We start from the raw sequence: 27,755 nt of genomic DNA, 5'->3' as shown, positions 1-27,755 counted from the left end.
GAGCGAACATCCCTTCCACTGAGTTTCCACGACACCTCACAAACACACTCACGTACACACACGCACACATTTGTAGCTCGCCATCTCTTGGAGCCCACCCCTTCGTTTGCCTCCATGGAGGGACCCTCTTCTCAGAATGAAAGACATGTCTAGACTCCTCTGAAATATACATTTCAGCACACACAGGGACCCGGGCTGCTTCGACTTAAAGAAGAAGGGGGAAAAAAAAAGAATTTCAAAGTACATCGGCATGTCCTCAGTCAATATCCGGGCACTGTGGCGCTGCTTTATTTATGAAGGTGCTTCTTTCATCTTATGAACTGTTGTCTATCAGCCACATCAAGTGTCCACACACGCTCTCGCTCCATTCTTAACACTCCTGTTATCATTACAATGCACGCATGTTTGATGAACAATATTGCTGCAACAAGCGGCAGAACAAAGAGAACAAAGGTGGCGAGTGATCGGAGTGTAGTTTTTCAGCCTTTTCTTGCTAACTCTCATAAATACAGATCACACGCTGCAGAGACCTAGCACCGTACCATATATCCCTCATTCTTTTTCATCCACTATTCTTTTTGGCCTGCACAAGAAGACGAAGGGAACATCTAAAATAAATGTTGTCCATCTAATTGCCATTAGCGGCGGAGCAGAGGAAGACGCCAGGGGCCCTTATTGGCGCTCTTCATCTTTAAGTCAACACCAGACAGTCATCCGAAAGGCTCAATATGGGTTTTCTCATTAATGGACAAATCCATGGGGTAGCAGCAGTGAGCAGCACCACTCTTTCCACCCCCAAACTCCCCAGGCAAGACTCCCCTCTTATTTAATTTAATGTCACTCCAATAGGACAAGCTCACATTTATTCAGCCAGTCTGCCCTTAGGCTGTCGTTCACCAAGGGAGACAGGGACATTTACTTACACCAAAGTGTTTGCTCGAGCGTTGCATCATCTATTTAGTTTGAAAACAGTGTTGGCCAGTATGGGGTTGGCCTTGAAATTCACTAGATCTTTGAAATACAAGAAAATAACAATATGCTGCATCCTTATCCCGTTTTGTGTGTATTTGAATTCCCTTAAGTCAGGGGTGCCCAAAGTGTGACACAGGAACCCTTTGTTGGCCTACAAGATTTTATTTTATTTTTTTTTTTAGCCCTCGGCCACATTGTAAAAATACAATTCAACAAGAAAAATAAAAAAATAAAAGATGAGAAAGTAGCAAAAAGTTGATACTACAATAACTAATAGTAATAATGATAATATTAATAATAATACACTTTGTCACCTGTAACACATAGCTGACATGACATAATCACGATATCCATATAGAATATTTTGTTGTCACCACTTATAGATTGGATGATAAAAAATTTGGGATGTTGTGAGTTACTCATGTTACATATTTATTTTTTAAGAAATATTTATAAACCAATGTATATGATTATATTACAGTTGTCCTCTCAATATTGCGGTTCAATTATTGCTCCTTCGCTATATCGTGTTTTTTTTTTTCAGAAATGAGTTAATTAATAAATGATCAGTGTTTCATGGTAGACTCTGGTCTATTATTAGTCAAAACATATTGAAATACAAGTGATATGAAGTACAATGTTGCCTCGTTTATCGTTTTTCCCAAAATAGCCCGCAATAAGTGAAATCCGCGAAGTAGCCAACTTCATTTTTTTACACTTATTATATGTTTTAAGGCTGTGAAACCCCTCACCATGCACTTTATACACTTTTTTCAGACAGGCAGTAACATTTTCTCACATTTACACTGTATCTCTTGTTCAAACACTCACAAAAAAGTTCAAACCTTCATTTGAATTTTAATGATCAACCTTAATGATCAATACAGAAATGATTAAGACACTCACACATATTTCACTCCTGTGGCCGTGCCTTTTCGTCCTGGCGCCGTTACGCCGTAATGGAGCATTTTTGTATCCTTGTTAAAACATATTGCTTTAAACAAACCAAAGTTTCATTTACAAGCTAGCAAGCAAACAAGCCAGCGATGACACCGGAGACATGGCAGAACGCCATGAAGGAAAAAAAAAAAGATTGATTGACTATGGTCTACAGCCAATCAGCACGCAGAAAACAATGGGCGGTGAAGACAGACGAGAGAGGGAAGAGATAGACACTCAATTTCCCATAATGCAATTCTTCTAAAAGGGCCAGGCTTGGCCTGTAGTAGCATTCATACACTGTAATCACTTTTTCATACAGGGCCATGTAGGTTGGGATTTTTTTCTCTCTTGTTTGATGATCTGAAACATTTAAGTGTTACAAACATGCAAAAAAAATAAGAACTCAGGAAGGGGGCAAACACTTTTTCATACCACTGTATATTTTCCGCTTTATCCATCCATCCATCCATCCGTTTTCTATGCCGCTTATCCTCAATAGGGTCACGGGTATGTTGGAGCCTATCCCAGCTGACTTCGTGCGAGAGGCGGGGTACCCGGGACTGGTCGCCAGCCAATCGCAGGGCACATATAAACAGTCATTCACACTCACATTCATACCTATGGACAATTTAGAGTATCCAATTAACCTAACATGCATGTTTTTGGAACGTGGGAGGAAACCGGAGAAAACTCACACACGCACGGGGAGAACATGCAAACACCACACTGAGATGCCCAACGGAGATTCGAACCCAGGAGGGATCCTGACTGTGTGGCCAACATGCTAACCACTAGGCCAATTTTCCCCTTTAATATTATTAATTTAATAATATTATGAATTTATGGTCAAATTATTTCAGATTTATTCAACTGTTTTTTTGTCTAATAATATTTCAACTATATTATCAAAAATATGTCTTTATTGTTGTAGCGTTATTGTCAAACTCTTGCAATGTTAAAAGTGGAATTAAAAATAGAGGTGTACTAAATTACCACATCAGTAGCAAAAATGAAGTTAACTAAATACAAAGTTTTGTGTTGTCTTTTTTTTTGTTGCATAATTCCTTTCTTAAAATTATTGGGAAGGAAAAGCGTTTGAAGCTGTGTGTGTTGTTTTTTTTTTTACATGGTCATTTGTCACTGCACAGCTGCAATGGTATACAGTTGCTCCTTAGAATGGTGAAAAATCAAACATGTCAGTATGCCTGGTAATAGAAATGAGAAGTGACGTAGGATGTATTTAGTTAAAATCCAAACATCTGGTGCAGAGCAGCCCACGTGCCTCTCAAGGGAATTATTGTCAGCGTACAAACATTTCTGTCATCCATACTCAGACTCCCTGGTGATGTGTTCTTGTATGTGACTGCTGCAATCCTGAGCGTAATTTAAACATTTACATTCATTGATTACAGTCTGCTAAGCAGTGTCACTGCTGATTCAAAATGCTGTTTGTCAACAAGGGCGGTGGGGGCACCCAGTCACAATATTCCTTGACAGAGCACTCCATTTAATATGCGCTGTTGGGATGCATCTTTAATTCAGCACCTCTACCATCTCCAAGCAGCCTACTGGTGTATTTAGTTGTCATAATGAGCTGTCATGCCTGCTTGCTGAACTGCATGGGGACACACTGCCTGCCAGCGTTCTGTGTGTATTCAATTCTCTGCTGTGTCTAAACGATTGCTTGTGCATGGTCATTCACGGCAACTATATCTTATCTGTGCAGAGCGAGCCACGCCGAGCGAGACGCAGGCATGAAAAAGCAGCTGGTGGATGACCTGAAGACCAGGCTGAAGTTTCTGCAAGACATGGAAAAGAGTTACCGCAGCCAGGTGGAGGAGCTGGAGAAGAAGGTGCCTTAAGATACATCAGTCACAGTAATGAAAACAAAACATTCTGTGATGATGGTTGGCTTCTAAGACGTTCTGATTTCAAGTTACCCGATAGGAAATAATGAAAAGTGATTCATTTGTAAAAACTTTATTAATGGTACAGGTAAGTATAAAGATAAGTTAACCACTGCGAAATAAAACTAAAAATAGGGTAACGCTTTGAAGATTCCTGTTCCAGGCGCAAACTTTCACTATGATAAATCTTCTCTTCACTCTACAAACAAGTGTAAAGATGAGTTAACAGCAAGTAAAACTCATCACAGTTTGCAAATGCACAAGTTGAGGATACCTGTTGCAGGATCACATTGTGGCCATCAGAAAAACGTTTAACTGCACAGGCAAGAGTAAAGACACAACATCCACTGCACAACAAAACTAAAATAAAGTAAAGCCAATCACTCTTTATAGATGACAATTCCAGGCTGAAACTGTCACCATCAAAAAACCTTTATTAACTCTACAGGCAAGTGAACAGTACAGATTAGTTAACTACTGTACAATAAAACAAAAATAATATAAAAATAAAAGAGTAAATCTAATCGAATTTTAAAGATGATTTGTCCAGGCATAAAGTGTCGCCATTAAAAAATCTTTATCATTTCTACAGGCAAGTATAGCGTACAGATAAGACAATAGGGGTGCCATGAGGCGAGACAATAAAGGCGATTGGGTCTGCGAGGACAAGACATTGTCACCTTGCTCATTTGGTAGGAAGCCAAAATACTCCCATCTACCGGGAGCTGTGACATTTGGCTTTGTAAGCATCTTTTTCCCTCCTGATTGCTTCTATGTTACCTACATTGCTCCTCACGAGGCAACACTCTTTTGCTGTGTGTATGCTAGCGGCCCCGCCTCCCCTCACAGAAACAGAGAGACTGTATGACTGACAAGAGGGCTCACTTTGTTCAAACTGTTGTTTGATGGCGCAAACACGCCCAGGGGCTGACAACAAGTGAAAGTGAAACCTCTTCCTGCCTGTTTGGAGGCGAAATAAGAGGAAAACACACTATGCACATGGCAATATATTGATAGCGGCAAAATTATTGAGTTTATTTTCATGTATCGTGTGATTAATTTTTTTTTTTTTTCATGTGATATTAAAGTTTAGTTTAGGTGCTTTTTTTATACGAGATAGCTTTCTCCTTTTAACCTTGCAAGATCTCATAACACCCCTACTATACCATCAAACTAAAATAAAGTAAAACTAATCACCCTTTAGTGATGACGAGCCCAGGCATGAACTGTTGCCATCAAAAAATCTTTATTAACTCTACAGGCATGTGTAAAGATAAATGAAACACTGTATAATAAAACTACAATACAGCAAATCAAATTACCCTCTGACGATAGCTACGAGTATTCCAGGCTCAAACAGTCGCCATCATAAAAACTATTAACTCTACCGGCAATGACAAGGTATAAAATACAGTCAAACCTGTCTTAGCGGCCACCTTTATAGAACGGCCACCTGCCTATAGCAGCCACTGAAAAATCCCCCGCAGCAAATTTACATGTTATAGACCCTGTGTATAGCAGTCACCTGTCCAACGCAGCCAGCATCCACCCATTTTGTCTCCCTTGGTCAATATCTGACTGCATATAGCGGCCAAATTACCAACTCAAGCTTCATGCACGAAAAAAGTTTGCACGAAAAAGTTTCGTTTTTCAATCAATGAAGCCGTCTGTGTAGACTGTAATTACTGAGTCCACACAAACTGTCAGTTGTTCCACATAAAAAAGCCGTCTTCTTTTGAGCTTGCTATTTCCTGGTCAAACATGTAACTTTAAGAGCATTTGCACCAAAACATTGCCGCAAAGTAGGCTGGGAACAGGACGTGCTTCCAGCGACGCTACAATAAAAAAAAAAGACATACGCTAGCATGCATGCGGCAGCGGGAGCAAAACTGAGTTCGGTTGTACTTAATTGAAGTATTTTAGAATGTACTCACGTTATTTTTCATCAATCCTCATCCACAAATCCATCAAAGTCCTCATCTTCTGTATTCGACACAAAAAAGCCGTCTTCTTGTCCGTTCGCTACTAGTCTGTTAACTTGTCAGTGTTATTCAGCTCCGAAGCAAAGAAGGAAACTTCTCCTGTTTCTTCTGCCAACTTTATTTCTTGAACGCGGCCACCGGACAGCAGCTCAGAACACACACACATCTCTCAGCATCGTCTCTCCTTCCTGCTTGCCAACAAGGCAAAGGTTAAACAAGCCCCACTACATAGCTGTCCAGCCAATGCCTGTAAGAAATGACACCGTTTATTTCCTGGTGTGCACTGGTCAATACTGTAATGCCACTTGTTGTGGTGAAGGAGAGACTCACGTCGCCGATGCACTTTAATGGCTTTATTAACAGCGGAGAACACTGCAGGACTTTACATCCACGCCAACATAAACACACTTCCCAACTCTCTCGAAACTCACAGTTAGCACTGAGCCTAGCTCTCCTGCTCGGGACGCCCACCGTCACTTCCCTGTTGTTGAGGATTCACATCATTGTGTGCCTGCCCCTAGCTGCTTCCCTGATGAACTAAAGCTGTAATGACACTCGTATAAAAAGTAAAATATTAAAAACAAGCGTAAGACATTACTAGCACAGCTTTGTTCTGTGGGTCGTGGATATATTCTATCAGTTATTATTAAGCCTCTAGCTTCCTTTTAGTAAGTAAAAACTTTGGCTATGATTGCACTACATTGTCACGTAGACCTACAAAGTACACTTGGAAGAACAAGAGGTGAATAAATGTATTGCAACTGATGTGAAACTGATGAGGGGTGGGATTAAGTAAGCTTTGCTTCTTACTACTCCTTTTTGGACATGCAAAATTGTGAATTGTACTATGTGATGTGCTAGTGTTTGACTCATATGCATGTTCAGGATGAATTAAAACCATGAACCATGAACCATGATAATAACAAGCCTAGTAGTGCTGTACAACTTTTATCCACAGTCCACAGTGCCCTCTACTGGTCAACATTATTATTATTATTATTATGTGGCACAATAATAATAACATAATGATAATAATAATCATTATCATATAATAATTGTGGCCATAGTCCGCAACAAGCTAAAACGCAACTCTGAACCTCTGATGTCACTTCCTGTCCGGCATCAAGTCTGCTTCCCCCTGCAAGATAAACCATCTTAAATGGCTTATTTTCTTTGATTATATTTACTATATTGGGTAATATCAATTTACAGGTGACTACATGGGTGTTCATGTCTAGAGGGCTCTAATAATGTTAAAAAAAAATGCATTTAGAAGATCATAAAAAGGTTTTCTATGCCATAACTGCAAACATATTCCATTTATAAAGGAATACTACTTTGTGGAAAGTCACTTATTGCTGTCTGGAACCAATTAACCGCGATAAACAAGGGAGTACTGTACAAGAGATTTCATAAACTGCCTTGTTGTTTTTGTTTTCTTAAATTTTGAAGCATATTATTCCATAAATCGTTGTTTGAACTCAAAATGTCCGACTTTTGTCTCTGCTCATCATTGTATTAGCGTGAATGCTGCTAAAAGCATTATGACAAAAGCACTGTTATAGAATTCTTACCGTGATAAGAGTAAGACTCTTGAATCCTTTGGAACTTGCGTATCAATCAAGTAAATGATGTCATCACTGGCTGTTAAACATTGCAAATTGTTGCACAGTGAACACACAACACATCTCATCTGCAGTCAAATTCAGCCAGTGATGACATCATTTACCTGATTGATACGCAAGTTCCAAAGGATGCAATAACAGCCGCATGAGTCACCACATTTAAAAAAGAATATTAGGTTAGAACCGACCAGTCTGATGCGTGGAGCAGTGCGGTGTCATTTGCACCTAATTTGATCAAGCTAAACAGTGAACAGCAATGCATAATGGCATTTGTCAATGTCAAGGTTGCAGGGCCAGGCCATGTTTGTGTACAGTCATTCATATTTACTTGTAACCACAGTGCACTGGTTTTATTTGGAAATAAATGGTGTCATCCTTTTCCTCTTTGCAGGTCAAGTCGTTATCTGAGGAAGCCATCAACAGAAAGGCCTTCATTGAGTCGCTAAAGAGGAGACTGACTGTGGCTACCACAGAGAAAAGCCAGCATGAGGCCTCCTGCACCAAACTAAAGGACGACTTGGAAAAAAAGGTTCTGGATTTGTACAAAACTTATTTAAATCTTCTATTATATTGTAACTTCAGCTTGTTCAACACATACAAGGATGACAAATATACCTAAACCTCTATCTTAATCCACATTTAATCCACGTAATACCTATTAATTTGCATTTGGTTGGATAGTTTTTTTTTGTATAACTAACCTGTTAACAAGCATGTGCACTTTCTATAATGAGGCCTCTAAAATAAGGCTTGTCATCCTTAAATATGAATCTATACTGTAAATGCGCCTTTAAAGGTCTTCAAAAATCTCACATTGTTGTCCAGTTGTGTCGATCTGACAGACAAGAGAAATAGTGATTTAAATCAATATTTCATTTTGTTGAGTATAGATTAGGTAGGTCTTTTGCAACATCAAATATGGAAAAAATAGGATAACATATGGAGTTAAAAAAATAAAGAAAAAGCAAGTGGCCTCAAAATTTGTCCTAAAAAGTCTTAAATTTGGCTTCCTTAAATCGCTAAATACCATGAACTGGAAGTATATCATAACGTGCAACAAACACAATACACATCAGCATGGGCTTACAGCCATGTCGCAAGTGCACACAGGGTAAAGCAAGTGGCCACAAAAAAATGCCCTAAAAAGTCCTAAATTTAGCTTCCTTAAACTTTTTAATACCTTAAACAATACAAACTAATTGTATGTCAAAACATACAAAAAACAAAATACACATCAGCATGGTCTTACAGCCGTACTGCATGCGCAAACTTGATTAGACATCACCTTCTAAACAACAAATGGCTTGCTTACTGGGTGTGTTCTCAGTTGTACAACTAAAGCCCTTTTCTCAAGGTAATACCTTGCTCAAATAAATACCTGGTACTCTCAGTAGAGAGTAATAGTAAACAGACACCCCTATCTAAATAAGGAAATGCATTAACTTCTTTGACATAAGCCATTCTAACAACATTTTTTTTAATACATGTTTTCGCTTTATATTTAAAATTTCCACTAATGTTGCACAGACAAAATGCAGACTTTCCATCTTCTTTTTTTTACAAATAACCAACCAGTCCTTCCTGATGTGTTTTTGTTCCAGGAGCAGCGCGTTCATGCCCTCCAGACTCGCGTGGGAGCCAGCGAGCAGGCCTTGGCCACTCTGGAACACAATGCCACTGAGCAAATGGAGAGACTGACCCAGCAGAGCTCCCAAGCTTTGGACGGGCTTCAGAGGCAGCTCAGCCAGGCCTCCTCCCAGCTGGAGCAGCTTCACTCTTTTATCAAGGTGCTCCGCTAAAGGGCCGCTTCATCAAAGGCCAAGGGGGTGCAGCATTGAATCATCTAGCACGTCTTAAATCATTGTCAAGGACTTGCAAATTCTTCCCCTGGACAAGCAATAGAAGATTGATGTTATTATGCGTTTTTTTTTCTTAATGCATAAGGAGATAAAGGCCATCACAAGCAGATAAATGAGAGATTGGGAGAACTGGCATGGTTGTTTTTGTGAAGATGTAATCCATCATCTGGAGGTGTGTTTGTTTATCTGGCACAGACTGATAAAGAGTGTCCCCCGGCAACTCTGCTGTGCTGACAGCTGTCTGTCAAAGAAAGAAGGAGCTAGGCAGAGATAGTGGTGTCTATTTCTGCACATACATAAATCATGCACATGGTTTGGTGGCGGTTTGCGGTTAGCGTTCATCCGATTTTTGGTGGATAAGGGCTTTAATCGCCTCACTCCTTTTCCGACTGCATCTTTCCAACAAACCTGAGATCAAATCTGAGATGAGCACTCATCCAAAGAGTTTTATGACAAATGGGAAGTGGGAAGACCACTGTTCCATTAACCCCAGAGATGGGTGAGGCAATTGGAAACCTGCGACCTGTGAAGGGACATGGAGCCATCTCCTAAAAGGCATGTTTGTCCACAAACGTCAGTCAAAGTGGTGTCAAAAGTTGGATGTTTAACCGCGAGGCCATCTGTGGTTTGCCTAGTCGGCAAGACCTCTGAGAAATATCCCTGTACAGTTTATCTCAGAGATGAGTGTGGCACAAGGAGGATGTGTAGGACACGTGCATGTCTTCAGAAAGGGATGTGTTCACAATCTGGATCTTGTGACAAAAGGGTGTCAGAAGTGGGACGTTAACATAGAGGCCATTCGTGGTGTGCTCAGTTGGAAGAGGCCTTGGAATAGGTGTCCCTTGGGAAAGACCCCAACTGTAATTGGTGAGAGCTGGGTGAGGACCCTTTACACAGGGGATCCTTGTGCATTTAGCCTCTCATCAAGTCGGCGGTTGTGTGACGGGGGCCATCATTACAGTTGTCTGCGCAATTTTTCTACAGTGGCAAATGGTGTCAGAAGTGGGATGGAGCAGTGCTGGACAAACTGCTGCCTATTGATTGTTTATGTTACTCGGGTATACACAAGACATCCATATGCCAAGGACACATACATGGGATCTATTGTACATGTATTCTATGAAGAGAAGATGGATTATTTTTTATTTACAGAAATATTGAAATACAGTTGAAAGTGCTCACATTGCGTCTCACCTTTGTTTCCCATAACCTTAGGCAGGGTGGGGGCCATTGTGATGTTGTTGAGGATTCACATCATTGTGTGCCTGCCCCTAGCTGCTGTGATCCCCTATAAGAACAGCCAGCCCTTTGATTGGGCTGCCTTACGTCCGGAGGAGATTTACTCTTGTCATGTATTGATCAAGACTGGAGGGCTGTGTGTGTGTGTGTGTGTGTCTGTGTATAGATGTGTCTCAGTGTCTTTATGAGCTTGTTTTTTTGTTGTGGTTGTGCCTGAATGTGTATGCAGAGATTTTTTTTTATTTATTTTTTTTTTATTGTGTGGCAGCAGCCCCACACGCCTCAGGCACTGCAAAAAAAAAAGAAAAAAAAAAAAAAGGTGGCCTTGAAATCCACTGGCGCACATACTGTAAGTTTATTGTTGTGTGCAAGGCAACTTGGCTTTTGACTGTTTATTATTATTTAGACTGTTTATTTAACCACAATAACCTTAAATACCCTTCCCCTCGAATGCATTTTGTGGCGTGTCTAATGAACGTAGATCATTTTCTCCTCCTTGACGCTTCTTGTGTTTTTGAAGGGCCCTTTGTGCCCTCGTGCGTGTGTGTGAAAAGGTTCAGACGGAGCTAGTTATTATTGAAGATGTCTTTTTAGCTGCTCATTTGATCCCCATCGCTATGCCTTAATCCTCTCCTTGTCTAAATTGGCCCTCTGGCTATAGTGATTGTGCTGCTAGCTCCGGCTAAGAGCTCTCAACAAACACACACACACACATAGCACCTACTGTGTGTGTGTGTGTGTGTGTGTGTGTGTGTGTGTTATGTAGTTCCTCCTGCGGCTCGAAATGGGGTGATGAATTCCCTTCTTAATCTCTTTCCACATTATTTCATATGCAGGGATTAGGTCAATTAAATGTAACCCTCCACTAGTGACAGTGAATATCTATTAAGGCTGTAAATGAAAGACTGGGATGTGTAATGTGCTATGTATTCCTTAAGGATAAGCACTGTCTATTTTTGTTTTACCAAAACCAACTCCATTTATCAGATCAAATAGACAATAGTTATGATTTTATAATATTCATCTTACAGTGGTACCGCTGAGGTTGAATGCAGTCCGTTCTGGAACATTTCTTGACCTCTGATTGGCTGAACCCATTCAAATTCTTGCATTGCACTTCTTAACAAGATAACCGCCATATAAAGAGCTAAAATAAAGAAGATCTGGGTTTGTATATTCGTTTGGGCATCTCCGTCTGGGTGGTTAGGTTAATTGGAGGCTCTAAATTGTCCGTAGGTATGAATGTGAGTGTGAATGTTTGTGTCTATATGTGCCCTGCGATTGGCTGGCGATCAGTCCTAGGTGTACCCCACCACTTGCCCAAAGTCAGTTGTGTAACTGTTAGACAAGTGGAGAGGGAGGCTTGCTGAAGAGAAATCGATCATACATCACACTTTTTAATCTTTTTCAACTGTCATACAAGTAAAAAGAAATGAAGTTGTATAATAAAGCTAAAATACAATAAAATTAGTCACCCTTTGATGACCAATGATGGAGGCATAGCGTATATGGAAGTCTTGAGGGGATTGCTAAAGGCGAGTCGACTTAATGCATCACGCTTTTTAACGATTTTAACCACTCTATAATAGTTAACCGCTCTATAATTATGAATAAAGTAGGGTCTGTCAAATGATTAACAATTTTCAGATTAATCACAATTTTTAAATTAATTAATCATCATTAATCACCAATAAAAACTATGTCCGAAATATGCCCATTTTTTACTGTATTTAATTAACAGAAAGATAAATGACAGGATTGTATATATTTGTATGAATTAACAGCTCCAAATGAACTGAATATGTGTAAAAAGAAGTTAAGTGCTGTATAATAAAACTACTCACCCTTTCACAGAAGTGGAGAAGTTGAATGATGCTTCACTGTCATACAAGTGAAAAAAGAAACTAACCGCTGTAAAATAAAGCTACTCACCCTTTGACACATAACTAATCAATAATATAATAAGAAAAAAATCATAATTAATAGTAATTTGCTGTCAACTAAAGGTTTTGACCTTTCAGGAAGATTATTTTTTTCTGGAAATTTTTGCTCAAATTCCAAATTGTGTGACTTTAGAGGATTTACCGTATTTTACACCTTCACAGTAGTCATAAGCCATCTGTTGTTTTACCTCACAAAGTCATCTTTAATGATGATCAATTGAAGGAAAAACTGAAAAGTCTATTTTAAAGGTGCTGACTTCCTTGAATAGGTCCTGCATGGGGGGCGCTAACTTCTGAAAGTGTATACAATATTCCGTCGTACTGCTGCTCCGATGTTGCAAATCACGCCCCACGTGACACATACCTATGTGGACTAGTTATGTTTGTTGTCAGCTATTTGACAAAGTTTAGCCACTAACGTGAGCTATCATTGAATGTATAGCTCAGGGGTGTCGAAAGTGCAGCCTGGGGGCCATTTGTGGCCCGTAGCTTGTTTTGTATTGACCCACGGGATGTTGTAGAAATTCAATTTAAAGAGCAACAATTGGTGAGGGCGCAAAACGTGTAACGTAGCAAAGAAAAGCTGAAATATAGTTATATCAATAATAATACGCTTTGTCACAAAGCTGTATTAAATACATATAGAATGTCTTTGTTTTTTAGCCTTTTTACAATTTAAAAAAATATCAAAATGGCCCTTGCATCCTTTGCCTTTCTATATGCGGCCCTTGCTGGAAAAAGTTTGGACTCCCCGACTTAAGTTGTCGGCCGCTTCTGAGAGACTCACACAACAACAGACACATACGCGTATACGAGACAGCGGTGAGTGAAAACCACGAACACCAATCATTTTATTCAGGCCAAACAAAATTTTTACGAAGTTTAACTTCAAATTGTGAAGGCTGTGTAGACATTTATTTTTTCAGTCTGTTCTTTTAAACCACTGCTGGTAACATCTGCTAGCCGGTGGCGATGATCTTAAATTTTTTTGGTTGAATGTAATTTGAAGTTTTGGTTGTAGCGATGTGTTTAGTTCTGCAAAAAGACAAAATATAACTTCACACAGGTCTCTTACTGCAGGCTTTATTAACTCCACCAGTGCTACTCCTGGAGCAAGAGAGATGTTTGCCACGCTTCAAAATCTTCATCAGTCTTTGCGCTCGTGTTTTCCCTCATCTCTCCCTGGCTCGGTTACATTATGTTCTATCCAAGAGCAAGTTGTACGCTTTTCTTTTTTGTTTATTTGTTTGCGTTGCACTGAGAGCTGCACCGTCCCCAGCTTCCCTCGTCTGACCATCTATTCCAAGGTCAGCTTTTCGGCGGGCTTACAAGGGAATGATACGGAAGATTATTGCCTCGATCAATAAGCTGGAAATGAAGCAAAGGGGAGTTTGCTTTATTGACTTGCTCGTGTACAGTGGCAGTTTTAACATTTAATTGTCTCTCTGTATTTAGAGCAAACTTCCCATTTAGCGCCCCGGCCGCCGTGCCATCCCAGGCCCCGTTGCTCGCCTCGCTTTGCCGTCCACTCGGGCACCATTTTGCAGCGGCCCCCTCGTAGCTTAATTATTAACAGTGTTATGCTGCCCTGTTGTGCGGCGAGACCTTCAGAAAGCAAATAAATAAATGAATGGCTGCATTTTCACGCGCCTCTCTGCCTCTGATGAATGATTCTCTGTCTGTGGAGATTTTAGCAAAAACTGGAGGTGCATTTGATATCAAAGCCGCGTTCCCGCAGCTTTCAATCGACGGGGCAACAAACCCTCAGGACCGCTCTCCCTTGAAGGCAAAACCGGAGAGAATCTGAGTGTGTCAAACTCAATATTCCTCCATAATGCACTAGTCCTCGCTGCCGCATGCTTGATCAATTTCATTTATTCATCCGCCATTTCTCGCACTTCTCTGTATCCATTTCGTCATGTTCTTCTATCTCTCCTCCAGGCCCTGGCCAGTGAGATACTTTTAGAGGTGCGCGAGGTCAAGCAGCAGCTGATGAAGAGGAGGAGGTTGAGGCAGGCCGGCGCCTCAGCCAAATCCATGATCAAAGCCAAGTCCATCGCTGCCTCCATCCTCAATATGTCGGAGAACGATCTGGCAGACATAATGGACTCTGACCAGGTACGTAAGGCCCTTTAATGCTAACTTGAAGGTCTAGATCGCCTCTAAATGATGCCCACAGTGCAGCGCCTACCTATAACTCATTGTGCTGTAAACATAGTAAAAGTTTCCGTCAGATAGAAACATTGACGTGTTGCTTTTGGGCAACTTCTTTTGTCAGCACAGACTCAACGGTGTACAGTAACCTCACACTATCCTTTGGGAGTCAAAGCTGTCGATTTGGCGTTGGTGTGGAAAATAAGTTGTGAGTTCATCTCTTGTTGTTTAGCCTCGCTGCAGCTCTTTGCTTCGGGTCGACCTCGGCTTATTGATGGATAAACAGACGTGGGCAAGGCAAACTTTTATGAAGACGAATCATATTAATTAGAATGTTGTAGTCCACGCTTGCTCCGTGTTTAAAGGCAGTGTTAATACACTACATCAAAAGCATCATAACTAGTCTACTTCATACAATGGAAGAGCATTTATCTGTCTTTGCCTTTTACACAGAACTCAGCAATGCCAGATATTGCTGCAACTGTCTGCGCTTTTACACTGCAAACAGATGATTAGGTGTGTCACAATGACAGCACCAGCATCTGGTGTGATGTATAGAATACAGTGACGATTTCGAAAAAAAGCTTAACACCGCAGATGCATCAGTATGTCATTCCCTTACACACAGGTGCTGTCCCGCCACTGTTACGGCTCTAAGGCTATGTTCACACTGCAGGTCAATTCAGATTTTTTTGCTCTGTGACCTGTATCTGATGTTTTCATGAACAAATGCGACTTTGTGTGTGGATATTAAATCCGATATGTACGCCATGCGACTGCAGTATGAACGGTCAGGTCGCATATATCCTACCTACAGTATATGTCATTGAAAGGCATGTATTGCCGTGTTTACCGAGACTTTAAAGGTACTTGCCATCGAAAAGGTGTGGTTTATTTCGCAGGACTTGGATAAAGGCACTCACCAATGTAGGTAAACGTTCTTCTCATCCGAAAATTATTTTAAGAAGGTGTTAGTGAAGCAGCTCTCGTCTTTGTCTCACCACTCCTGCCTCAGACATGCACCCACACGCACTTTGGAACAGACGTGGCAGCAAGTTGTCTACAAACTGCCCGAGCCAAAATTCTTGCCATCTTTCTTCTTAATCTCCTACAGGGAATCATTTGGTTGAAAAAACATTGACTCCCATTGCACAAAATCCTTGAAATTATATGCAGTCAAACCTGTCTTAGCGGCCACCTTTATAGAAGGGCCACCTGCCTATAGCAGCCACTGAAAAATCCCCCCCCAGCAAATTTACATGTTATAGACCCTGTGTATAGCAGTCACCTGTCCAACACAGCCAGCGGCCACCCATTTTGTCTCCCTTGGTCAATATCTGACTGCATATAGCGGCCAAATTATCAACTCAAGTAGAAGCTTCATGCACGAAAAAGTTTTGTTTTTCAACCAATGAAGCCGTCGTGTGTAGACTTTAATTACTGAGTCCTAGCTCAGTCACAATCATTCACATGATCCACACAAACTGTCAGTTGTTCCACATAAAAAAGCCGTCTTCTTTTGAGCTTGCTATTTCCTGTTCAAACATGTAACTTTAAGAGCATTTGCACCAAAACATTACCGCAAAGTAGGCTGGGAACAGGACGTGCTCCCAGCGACGCTACAATAAAAAAAAAACATATGCTAGCATGCATGCGGCAGCGGGAGCAAAACTGAGTTCGGTTGTACTTAACTGAAGTATTTTATCAGTTATCAGTTATTATTAAGCCTCTAGCTTCCTTTTAGTAAGTAAAAACCTTGGCTATGATTGCACTACATTGTCATGTAGACCTACAAAGTACACTTGGAAGAACAAGAGGTGAATAAATGTATTGCAACTGATGTGAAACTGATGAGGGGTAGGATTAAATAAGCTTTGCTTCTTCCTACTCCTTTTTGGACATGCAAAATTGTGAATTGTACTATGTGATGTGCTACTGTTTGACTCATGCATGTTCAGGATTAAAACCATGAACCATGATAATAACAAGCCTAGTAGTGCTGTACAATTTTTATCAGCAGTCCGCAGTGCCATCTACTGGTCAACATTATTATTATTATTTTTTTCCCTTTTTTTTATTTTTTTTTCCTCTACTGGTCAACATTCAAACTGGACGCCAACCTGTCTATAGCGGCCACTTTTGCAGACTCCCTCTAGTGGCCGCTATAGACAAGTTTGACTGTATATGATTTTGTCCTTTGTTGTATATTAGCTTGGCTATATTGTACATCACCACACTACCTCAGTATACTTCAGAGTTTAAAATAAATCAATAAATGATTATGATGTCTTGTATTCTTTATGCTATGATTTGAAATACTGTCCACTACTTCAAAAACAATTACCAGACACATTAGGTGAATTTGCACAGATCTGTATCAGATCTGTATCGCCTGAATGTTACCCAGTATCGGCTCGGAAGTTAAATCACTGGTATTGTACGTCACTAGAGCACACACTGCAGCAATCGGAAATGTGAGTAATGTCGTGCTTTTGCGCATGCATGTCACATCTCGACCGTAGTTAGAGATCTGTTTGCTGACACCACTGGCTTGAATACCGTCTGGTGGGAGCCACTAACTTGTAGAAAACACTGACTTACAACTGCAGACGATCCCAAGCAAGATAAGCTAGCTGTCGCTAAAGTTCAAACTTCAAAGCTATTGACAGTAAAACAAAATGAGAAGAATGCAGAGGAAGAGGACATGGAAGAGAACCAGGAAGCAGGTAGTCTCCGAGAAGCAACAATGAAGTTGAATGACATGGGAAACAGGTTCAGTGAAATAAGAGATAAACAGCATGATGATGGCACAAAGTACTTAACAGAACACAACAAAGAAGTGAAAATGATATTGCATTATTTTAACATATTAATGGCCTGAAATACAAAGTGGATGGCTAAAGAAGTGAATACCGATCATCCATGAGTAAAATCAGCCAATACCGATCACATACATTAAGTGTAAATTTAAATGCATTTTTTGAGGCCGCTTGCTTAAACCTAGTTAGCTTTGCGCTTGGATTTGACACGCCTGTGCAGTGTGAAGGAAAGGAAAGTGGGCGGGAGACGCTAGCTGCAGGCTGCAATAGTACACGCCAGAGGTGATTGGTGTTGAAAGGCATTTATCTGCATATGCCGATCACATGCTTTTTCACGGAAGATTTTCGGAGCATCCCTCGTGGCTGGGCACCACATTACACGCAGGTCAGGTTAGCTGATAACAGATGAGGAGAACAAGGACAAACATTGAAGATTGACATCATCTCAACTGACAGCTGACACAGGTCTCCCATGATCAAGGTTCAAACTTTTTGTGTGCCTTTCAAGTAGTAGTAGTGTTACGTAGCATTTTAATCAAACTCTGCATTGCATGACTGAATATATTGCACAAAACAAAGTACCACTGTTTCAGCTTCTTGCTGAGACTTTCACTCTTTTGTCCAAGCTGGACAACGAGGCCATACATCATGAGCCCAACAGTGTCGTCAATTAGCAAATCCATGCAATCAACCTCAGGTCCCTGGAGACGTCCCCCCCTATTCCCCGCTCTCAGGAGATGAGAGTGGGCCACCTTGCTCTTACTCACTTGAAACCAATTTGATCCCCCTTCGCAGCTCCACTTCCACCCGTACAGGAACAAAAAGTTCTCAACTGAATGCGCTGTGTGGCCCAAGCCCTCTCGCATCCTTATTGCTTTTTTCTAGCCAACATTAAGTCGGGGTGTAACGGTACATGTATTTGTTTTTTTTGGTACAATACAGAGACGTATCAAGTTCCCACACGGTACACATTAAGAGACGGACAGTAAGTGTTAACTGCCTTGCATCTATTCCCTAAACAAATACAGTGCAGCCCAGCCTTTGGTTAGCAGGAGTCATGGAAGCCAGAGCTTGAAACCCTTCTTCTGTCAAAGTCTCCTGTTCGGGAAAACGTGGCCTTCCCAGTGAAACACGTAAATGTACAAATACAAGTGGATAAAATGAAAGCAGTGTGCCGCCATTGGCGAGTAGTGATGGGGTAAAGGGCTACAGTACAAGGAGGAACTATTAATGCAGAACTTCATCCAGTAAGGAACTTTAATTCCCTAAAAGTAAAGTAATAATTCTCTAAATGCAACATTGTTTTATATCTTTTAATACAAGCATGTCTTAGTTGGTGGAGATATGTGAAGAAAATTGATCATTTCCTGCAGCTCTTTTTCTGAAGAAACACATCAAAAGTGTGAGTGATATCGGTACTTCAAAGCTCAGAAAATATTAGTGTTAATCACATATCAACGGGATGCACCTATATAGAACACATGTAGTCACCCACACATATTTCATATACAGTATGCATGTGTCCATTCCATAGCATGCTGCAAAGGTTCAGAAAGGGGCCACACAGCTCCAGGCCCTGTCGATGAGTGGAGGATGGAGTGGATTGTTCTTGTACCCTGATCACCTCTTGACATCGTATATGTTTGAAGACACAGCCTCTCTCAAGCGCTCACTTGCTCTCTTACTGTAAGCGCCAAGCTGCTAATTAGGCATATGCTGAACTGATCACAAAGGCTCACACCTGTATGGTTCCAGGAAGCTGATAAAAGGCCTAGGGATAAACACGTGCTAAAGTGTTAAATCCTACTTGTGAGGAGGATATGCAGTGTTGTGTGCTACACTGCACACTTGTTTGAGGTTTGACCAAAATAATCCTCTAAATTCACACAAAAATCTGTAGTTTAAGTCACGGTAGACATTGACCGATGGCACTAGCGGTTTCGAATTTTGGATATGTTCAAGATTTGTGACAGCCAGCTTTGGAACACGATTTATGTTACACTGGTGCCTTTTTTTTGTTTCTGTTTTCACCGTCACTGGCACAATCTTACTGCTTTTTAGACTTTTATGGGCAGGCGGAGAGCTCGTTCTCCTCCAGCCACGGAACTCATCATACGCAACATGACAACATTTTGACAACAATAGGATAAAAATGAAATGTCTTCACAGCCATGACATGTTATGTACTCACATATTTCATGTCGGCAGACCGCGCATCATCACGCTCCCGCTCCTTATGGGATTCCACAAGCTTCTTGTGCAGGACCTCGAAGTGTGATAGTACTCCAAAATAAAGTTGTTCAAAGTGAGCCAAATAATTGTATTCCAAAATAATAGTAATATAATAAGTAATATAATTTCAAAACGAGTGATGTAGACCGTCCAGGAGCTATCATTGTAGTGACGAGGCGATGGGCAGAGCGTGGCCTTTTATAAGATGCAAACTGGATGTTTATCGTCATAATTCAGACATGTTTCAGCCATTTTGTTCATTGCTCACACTTTAGACCTTTCTCAGCCATTTGATGTTCCTTTAGCTGGGCTGAATGAAGGCGTTCATAATTAAGCAGATGTTTCTGAGATGTATTTGGACATTTGTCATGCTGTTCTGTCAACGGTCTACGGCCAAAAAATTTTAATGACACCGTCTGATGTAACTATTACGATGGAGGCAGATGGAATCGTTCAACGGCAGTATGGGACAGAGCTTTAATTCATAAGACTTTAGCTGAGTGAGCATCTAAAGCAGGGCTATTTAACTGATGTCCTACGGGACAAATTCGGACCATGAATGGCATGAGGCCAGCTTGTGAGTTCAGTTCAAAACTTTGGAGTGACTAACATTACTAAAAACAGCAGAGCACTCTTGTCACATCGAGGACCACTGACTACGTATAAGTGTTTTTGCAGTAGATCCTTAAAGACAGCACAATGTATATTTGACTACCATAAACACATGGCTTTTGTTTTAATTTATCACATAACTTTATTTAGGTCCTTAACTAAAAATGTGCCCCTCAGAACAGTTGTTTTAAATCAGTAGTCACCAACCCGTTGATCACGATCGACGAGCCAATCTTTTGGACTTTGCCGGTCGATTGTGAAAATATTAGGGAAAATAAATGTATTGTCAGATCAGTGCCCGAACCCCCCAGGGAGTGACCAGCAGGCACACATTTTGACCACTGAACATGCCCATACGCCTCACCGCTCTCCAGGCACACAACCCACAAGCCCCAGCCTGGAGCTAGTCCCCAAAACCTGGCCGGAGGTGCCAGCGGACGCCACACCAGCTACCCTTGCCGCACACACAACAAGCGTTGCGTGATGTGCACCTCCATAAAAACCCCTGCGGCGAGGCGGCTCGTTAGGGCTGACTGTTGTAACGCATTGACCACCTATAAGAATGAAAAATAATTCACAAATGTCTCCATTTACGATCAGCCATCGTTTCAACAGACTGACTGAGCAGTGTGCCGCTGTGCTTACACCTTACGCACAGGTGGAAGAAAAAGTAGTTAACACAAACTAAATAATTTAGTTAATGATATCAAGGTTAATTTGAGAATCGATCTTAGCATGTTAAGAGCTGGAATCGTTGGTATCGATACTTCAGTATGGATCCACGCATGACTATTGACCAGGACGAAACGTAATGGTATGCTTTCACATAACAGAGAGTCACTGGATGGACCCTGCTTCAAAGTCCATATCCGTGTTCTTCAAAGCATTGTTAGTTAGCACAAGAGTAACACACTTCACCTTCCACAGAAACACGATGTAAAGAAATTGTTGCTCAAAGTGTATTGGTTAGAAAAAATAGATCAGTACACATTCAGATCGTAACATGTAGCATGGACACTACACCATATTTCTGATTTTGAATTGCCGTCAGGTGTGTTATTGTCTGAATTTTGGCGAAGAACCTTGCATGTCACAAAAGGGTGAAGCACAAATCACATCAGATTTTGTTTTATACACAAAAGACACAAAGAAAGTATTCAACACCGTTTCCCCTCTTTATTCAATGTGTTTAGAGTATATTTATACTTGGTTATAGCTCCACATCACTGTAGTCTGTGTCTCGAAGTGATGGCACCCTCTCTGGTACCTCTCAATTTGTCACCTCTTGGATGAGTCATCGCTGCGTTCTTAGGTTCTGTTCTCTCACTGTGGTTCGCTGGAGTCCCAAAGCTTTAGAAATGGCCTTACAACCTTTTCCAGATTGATAGATCTCAATTAATTTCAGTTAAGTTACTTTTTCACACAGGGACATGTAGTTTTGGATTGTTTTTCTCCCTTAATAACATTAAGACATTAACATTATCTTAAGTGTGACAAACATGCAAAAAATAAAAATAAAAAATCAGGAAGGGGGGGGGGCAACACTTTTTTACACACACACACACACACACACACACACACACACACACACACACGCATATGGATAGATAGATATATATACCTGTGTATACATATGACCACTGTTCTAAATGATTACCTCTGCAGGTTTGTTTTTGTGTGTTTGCAAAAGAGATAAATGTGATGATGATCATAGATTTGGAAATGGAACTTATACAGCATGGCTGAATCCGCAATAGTACAAGAATGAAAAATTCACTGCACTGGTTAATCTTTATGGAAGCGACTAACCTTCCAAACACGGCACACTAGTTACTGCATCTGTTCCTCAAGTAGGTAAAGTATCTTCTCTTTACACTGGTATGACAGTCCAGAATGTTACTTAAAACATTGCCTGTACAGTTAATAAAAGTGACAGTTTGACCCTGGAACAGATTAATTCCATTTCCATTATTTCATAGGGCAAACATTCATTCTAACTTTGAAGATTTTGTTGTACCTTTTAGAGGTTAGACTGGATAGCCACCGTGCTTAGAGCCTGTTAAAATAAATTATAGTACCATAAATATGGTGATTAACAACAAGATGCTGTTCCTCGGTACTGATACTGATTCCAGATCCAATTCAGTGATGCATTAAAACTCAATAAGGATGTGACAGATAATATAAACTATACATTTTGTCTGCATTCTTTGTTTTGTAAGTCACTAGTGCAGTCAGCGCCTGAAGCAGACTATGAAATGAAAGTACACATAAAGTTTGTATGCACAGGTCAGTGGACAGCTCGTGACTCCTTGGTCCGCCTGGAATTTTCCTTTGAATCAGCCACTCACACACATACGCACAAATACAGTCAGACACTTTCTCGTATGGTTGACCATGTCACAGTGTGAATGTACAGTCAACCTTCTCCGAAGCCAAGTGGGCCACACAGTTCACTTTCATTACAAGGCTGCCACTCTGTTAAGTCATAATACGAAGCATGTAAACTTTTTACTGGCATTTCTCCAGAGCGAGGCCTCAAGGTCCAGCCTGGTAAGTGTCTGAATATAGTGGCTTATTGTCTCTGGAGAAATCAAGGAACCTTTTTCGTTCGACTTGAGTGGAATGTACTCTGCTATTTGTGTCACTAATTATCGTCTCCATCTTTGCAGGGGACAGAGACTCTTTCAGATCAGGATTGGCTGGATCATCTACACCACATCCTCCAGCAAAAGGTAAGTCTTACTGCAATTTATCTCTCTGCACTGATGATCATATAAGAGCCGTTCCTGGACTGGTGTACAGTCATCCCTCACTCTATCACGGTTTTTGAAAACATTTATAAACAATCGCTATTTCATGGTTGACTATGGCCTATTATTTGTATTTTTTTAAAGTGCAATATTAAGCAAATGTGCCATATTCTTGGCCTAAATTAAGCATTTTCAAACATAAAAATGTTCTAAATGAAAGAATATACAAATACAGTTTAAGGCAATACAAGATGCTGATTAACTGTATTCTACACTGGCCACTAGGTGTCACCAGAAACACACAAGACTTGATTGCCAGTGACAGGCTTTTATTATTTTACAATTATTTATCTCACAACAGGCAAAATAATAACATAATAATAATGCTAATAATACAGTCGTCCCTCATTTATTGCGGTTAATTGGTTCCAGACTCAACAAACAGCAATAAGTGAATTTCCACAAAGTAGGATTCAATATTAAAGAGAGTTCAGATTTTTTGACATGAAGTGGTATGATATCCCCCCACTTGGTCCTGTGAGCCCAGTTCTGGTTGGATTTCGGCGATGAGGAACATAGTTCTGATTAGTTGGTGGGGCCACTTAGTTTGGCTTCTCAAAACAATATGCGTTCATAAGAGTAATACATTTGCATCCAAAAATGCCTCCTCAAAAAAATCAGACCTCACAATCACTCGGCATTACTTTCTCTATCCCTATCCATGCACGTCAATTGTTGTGTATGCATTCCACAGCATGTGGTGTTCATACACAACAATGAACACACGAGCCCGAGTCTTTGTCTTAAATGGCGTATTCTCTCTGATTATATCTACTATATTGGGTAATATGAGCGTAAAGGTAACTTATTGGTGTGTTATTTCATGTGTGGAGGGCTTTAATAACGGTAAAAATCGTATTTCGAAAATTATAAACAGGTTTTCTATGCATTAACAACAAAAACATTACGTTTATTAATATTGTGATCTCACTCCACAGAAATTCACCTATCACGGTCAGGTGTGAAACCAATTAACCGTGATAAACAAGGGATTAGTGTAATTCAAATCTTCCCTAAATTGAACCTAAATTAACTCACACTGTACACAGAACATGTGAAAGACATAAAATAAACTAATAGAAGGATTAAATACAAGAATTAAGTGAAAGAATAATAAAAAGAGAACAACTTACTTTCATCCTTATAGTTTTATTTGGGGAAGGATGTGCAAGGTGTTCATGTAGAGTGTACATAAAGCTCACTGGTATACAGCGTTGACTCTGGTCTTCCAGAAAGTTGCTTAGTTAGCACTGTCACTTTCATAGGACCAGATCCTTTTACATGGTTGAGGATATAATCTTATTGATGTGTTATTTCATGTGTGGAGGGCTTTAATAACGGTAAAAATCGTATTTCGAAAATTATAAACAGGTTTTCTATGCATTAACAACAAAAACATTACGTTTATTAATATTGTGATCTCACTCCACAGAAATTCACCTATCACGGTCAGGTGTGAAACCAATTAACCGTGATAAACAAGGGATTAGTGTAATTCAAATCTTCCCTAAATTGAACCTAAATTAACTCACACTGTACACAGAACATGTGAAAGACATAAAATAAACTAATGGAAGGATTAAATACAAGAATTAAGTGAAAGAATAATAAAAAGAGAACAACTTACTTTCATCCTTATAGTTTTATTTGGGGAAGGATGTGCAAGGTGTTCATGTAGAGTGTACATAAAGCTCACTGGTATACAGCGTTGACTCTGGTCTTCCAGAAAGTTGCTTAGTTAGCACTGTCACTTTCATAGGACCAGATCCTTTTACATGGTTGAGGATATAATCTTGTAATTACGATGTTGTGATTAATTGTATGAAAAGCTTTTGTCAAATCCGTAAATACTGCAGCTGCACACTTTCTCTGGTCTATAGCGTTGGCAATTTGCTCGGTAATTTTGATCAGTGCCATGGAGGTTGAAACGTGAAGCTCAGTAGCCGTATTGGTTTTGCGCGAGTAATTTGTTGTTATTTGTCCAACCTGTTGTTGATTATCCATCCATCCATTTTCTATGCCGTTTCTCCTCATTAGGGTCGCGGGCGGGGTACACATTGGACTGGTCGCCAGCCAATCGGAAGGCACATATAGACAACCATGTGAACAACCATTCACACTCACATTGATAAGACAATTTAGAGTCTCCAATTAACCTAACATGCATGTTTTTGGAATGTGGGAGGAAACAGGAGAAAACCCACATGGAGAACATGCAAACTTCACACAGAAATGCCCAACGGAGATTCGAACCCAGGTCTTCCCGATCTCCGGACTGTGACTGTGTGGCCAACATGCTAACCACTAGACCAACGTGTTGTAGATTAGGTTTTCGATAACTTTTAAAAATTGTGGTAATAAGGAAACTGATCGGTAGTTTGTAAATTGATGTTTGTCTCCGTTTTTGAAAATTGGAACTACTTTAGCTGTTTTCATTTAGTTTGAAAATTTACCGGTCTGGAATGGTAAGTTACTGATGTGCAAAGAGTTAATAATAATTGCACATTTATTTGTGACTTTCACCAAAAGCATATGTAAAATGGGCAATGATAAAGGATTCAATTATATATTATTTTTGTCTTTTGTATGATATTTTATACTCCAGACCTGCAGTTTTGGTTTGCATTTGCTTTTTATGAGTCACCGTTGTAGAATGCAAGCTAATACCGACAGCTTATACAGTGACTGAACAGGAAGTCACTGCTGTGCACATTTTAATGCTGTGTAACTAGACAATAGATACGTTGCTGTTGTCGTTTCATGTTGCATGATAATGATGAAGTTGACAATACTACAACACACGCCAACATAAACTGACCCATTGTTCATAGAAATTACTGTACTCCTTTGGGTCTGAAATTTTTATGGAGACAAAATCGGTCAACCACGTATGTCAACGTCGAAGTAAGCGGTCCCTTTTTGTAATAAGAACACGCTGGACTGGGACTTGGTGAGTCATAGATGCATTGTCGACATAAGCGGGACGACTTGAGCGGGTTCTACTGTACTGTCATAAAAATGCTTCCTGGAATGTGACGGGGGGACCAGTTAGCCTTACTTTTTGGGGTTACAGCTCCATCTCTTATTTGACTCCTCTCTTGTTATTCACCCAGAAAATAAACGATATTATAACAATGCTCATGTACTTGTCAACATAGTCTGAGAGACAAAGTCATATCTTCCCGAGAAAACAAAAGGAAATCAACTCTGTCCTCCTTGGATGGAGTGTGTACGAACACGGCCACTCATCTGCGAGCAGGAAAGAGCTTTACTGGCGCGCTGTCAACGTCTGGTAGCTGTGATATGTGTGAGATTGAGCGTGCGTTTGTGTGTGCACACGTGTGTGTGAGTGAGTGAGCGCATCGTCAGTGTTCTTGTCAGAGGCTGCCGCAGGCACTCATGCGTCGCCTCCGCACCACGACACACACCAGGCACTGTTCTCTTGTTCCCCAGATCTTCCTCTGACCTTTCCACCTTCCTCTCTCCCCCCTCCCACACTAAAACACACACACACACACACTAACACTACTTGAATCCATGTTTTTCCCTTCTAGCTGGACAGCTTTCAGTCCCTGTTCTCTGTCTATCTCTGCCATCCTGCCCTGTCCCACATCTCTCTCTCTTTCTGTCTCTCTCTCTACTCAGACCCCGAGGCAGCTTGTTAGTGGGGAACTAAATATTGATTTGGCGGGCCTGTCGATGCCGGGAGAATGAGCTAGTGTTCACAAGAGACCTCGGCACCGGCAGCCTGCTATCGACGTTTTCCGTGGGCAGAACAGGGGTGATGGAAGGAGGGGCGCGCTGGTGGTGGGGGGAGGTCTTGGGAGTGGTAGCAGGAAGAGAGCAGTATGACAAGCCTGAGACTCGCCCCTGGGTCCCTACGGGGACCACTGGGACCCTTGCAGTCAACCCCTCCTGCTTTCCTGCAGCAAGCAGACTTTTTCTATCGCCTTTCAAATCCGTCTTGTTCTCTTTTTTGACTTATTTATTTATCTGGAGAGTTGTGCTGCTCTCCTATCCTTCTATATCCTCTCGTCTTGCTTTTTTATGGAGGGAAGTGGCTGCTAGTAAGCTCTGATCTAGCTCTTGTCCCCCCCATACAAGTAGAGATGGGTAAGGACCTGCCGGTAAAATACACAGTCCATTGATGCTGGGAAAGTAGGGGTGTAACGGTACATGTATTTTCGGAGCAGAGCATTCGGTACGTTACAGAAACGTATCGAGTTCCCGCATGGAATACACTGAGCAAGGGACAGAAAGGGTAGCTACCTTGTGATATAGTCACACGTCTCCATAAACAAACACAGTGTAGCCCGTTCTTTTGCTGGTATGGTGGAAAAACTTGCATGTGTAGGAATGGGTACCGAGACTCACTGCCATACTAGCACCTGGTAGTAGCCATCCTGAAAATTGTAAAATCGGTGGCCTATTTCTGTGCTAAATTGTTGCAGACTCAGCCACCCGCAACAAGTGCTTAAAGGTGACATTGTGCAAGCAACGTCTTGTAAGTCTGAACAGAGGAACACACACAACAGCAATGCAACATTTCCTTATTGTCATCCAAGGTGAGCACGGTGCACCGGAAATCTGGACATCACAATGGTAATTTGTTCAGCACAATTTGTTTCAGAGCCTAAAGATCTGCTATTGAAAGTA

At 40.8% G+C, this 27,755-nt stretch overlaps 1 protein-coding gene across 5 annotated transcripts in view; it reads left to right on the top strand.

Annotated features, from left to right (window-relative positions):
- cntln (centlein, centrosomal protein) overlaps nt 1-27,755 on the top strand; it is a 185,409-nt gene that overhangs the window by 136,758 nt on the left and 20,896 nt on the right. For all 5 annotated transcript variants that reach the window (XM_054778873.1, XM_054778874.1, XM_054778872.1 and 2 more), the window contains 5 exons: nt 3,641-3,767; nt 7,820-7,957; nt 9,030-9,215; nt 14,411-14,587; nt 22,959-23,021. In XM_054778873.1, coding sequence (XP_054634848.1) covers nt 3,641-3,767; nt 7,820-7,957; nt 9,030-9,215; nt 14,411-14,587; nt 22,959-23,021 — 691 coding nt within the window. The remainder of the gene's footprint in view (nt 1-3,640; nt 3,768-7,819; nt 7,958-9,029; nt 9,216-14,410; nt 14,588-22,958; nt 23,022-27,755) is intronic.

The sequence above is a fragment of the Dunckerocampus dactyliophorus genome, chromosome 6 (genome assembly GCF_027744805.1).
Source record: "Dunckerocampus dactyliophorus isolate RoL2022-P2 chromosome 6, RoL_Ddac_1.1, whole genome shotgun sequence".
NCBI lineage: Eukaryota > Metazoa > Chordata > Actinopteri > Syngnathiformes > Syngnathidae > Dunckerocampus > Dunckerocampus dactyliophorus.
This window is presented reverse-complemented; position numbering and strand designations above follow the sequence as displayed.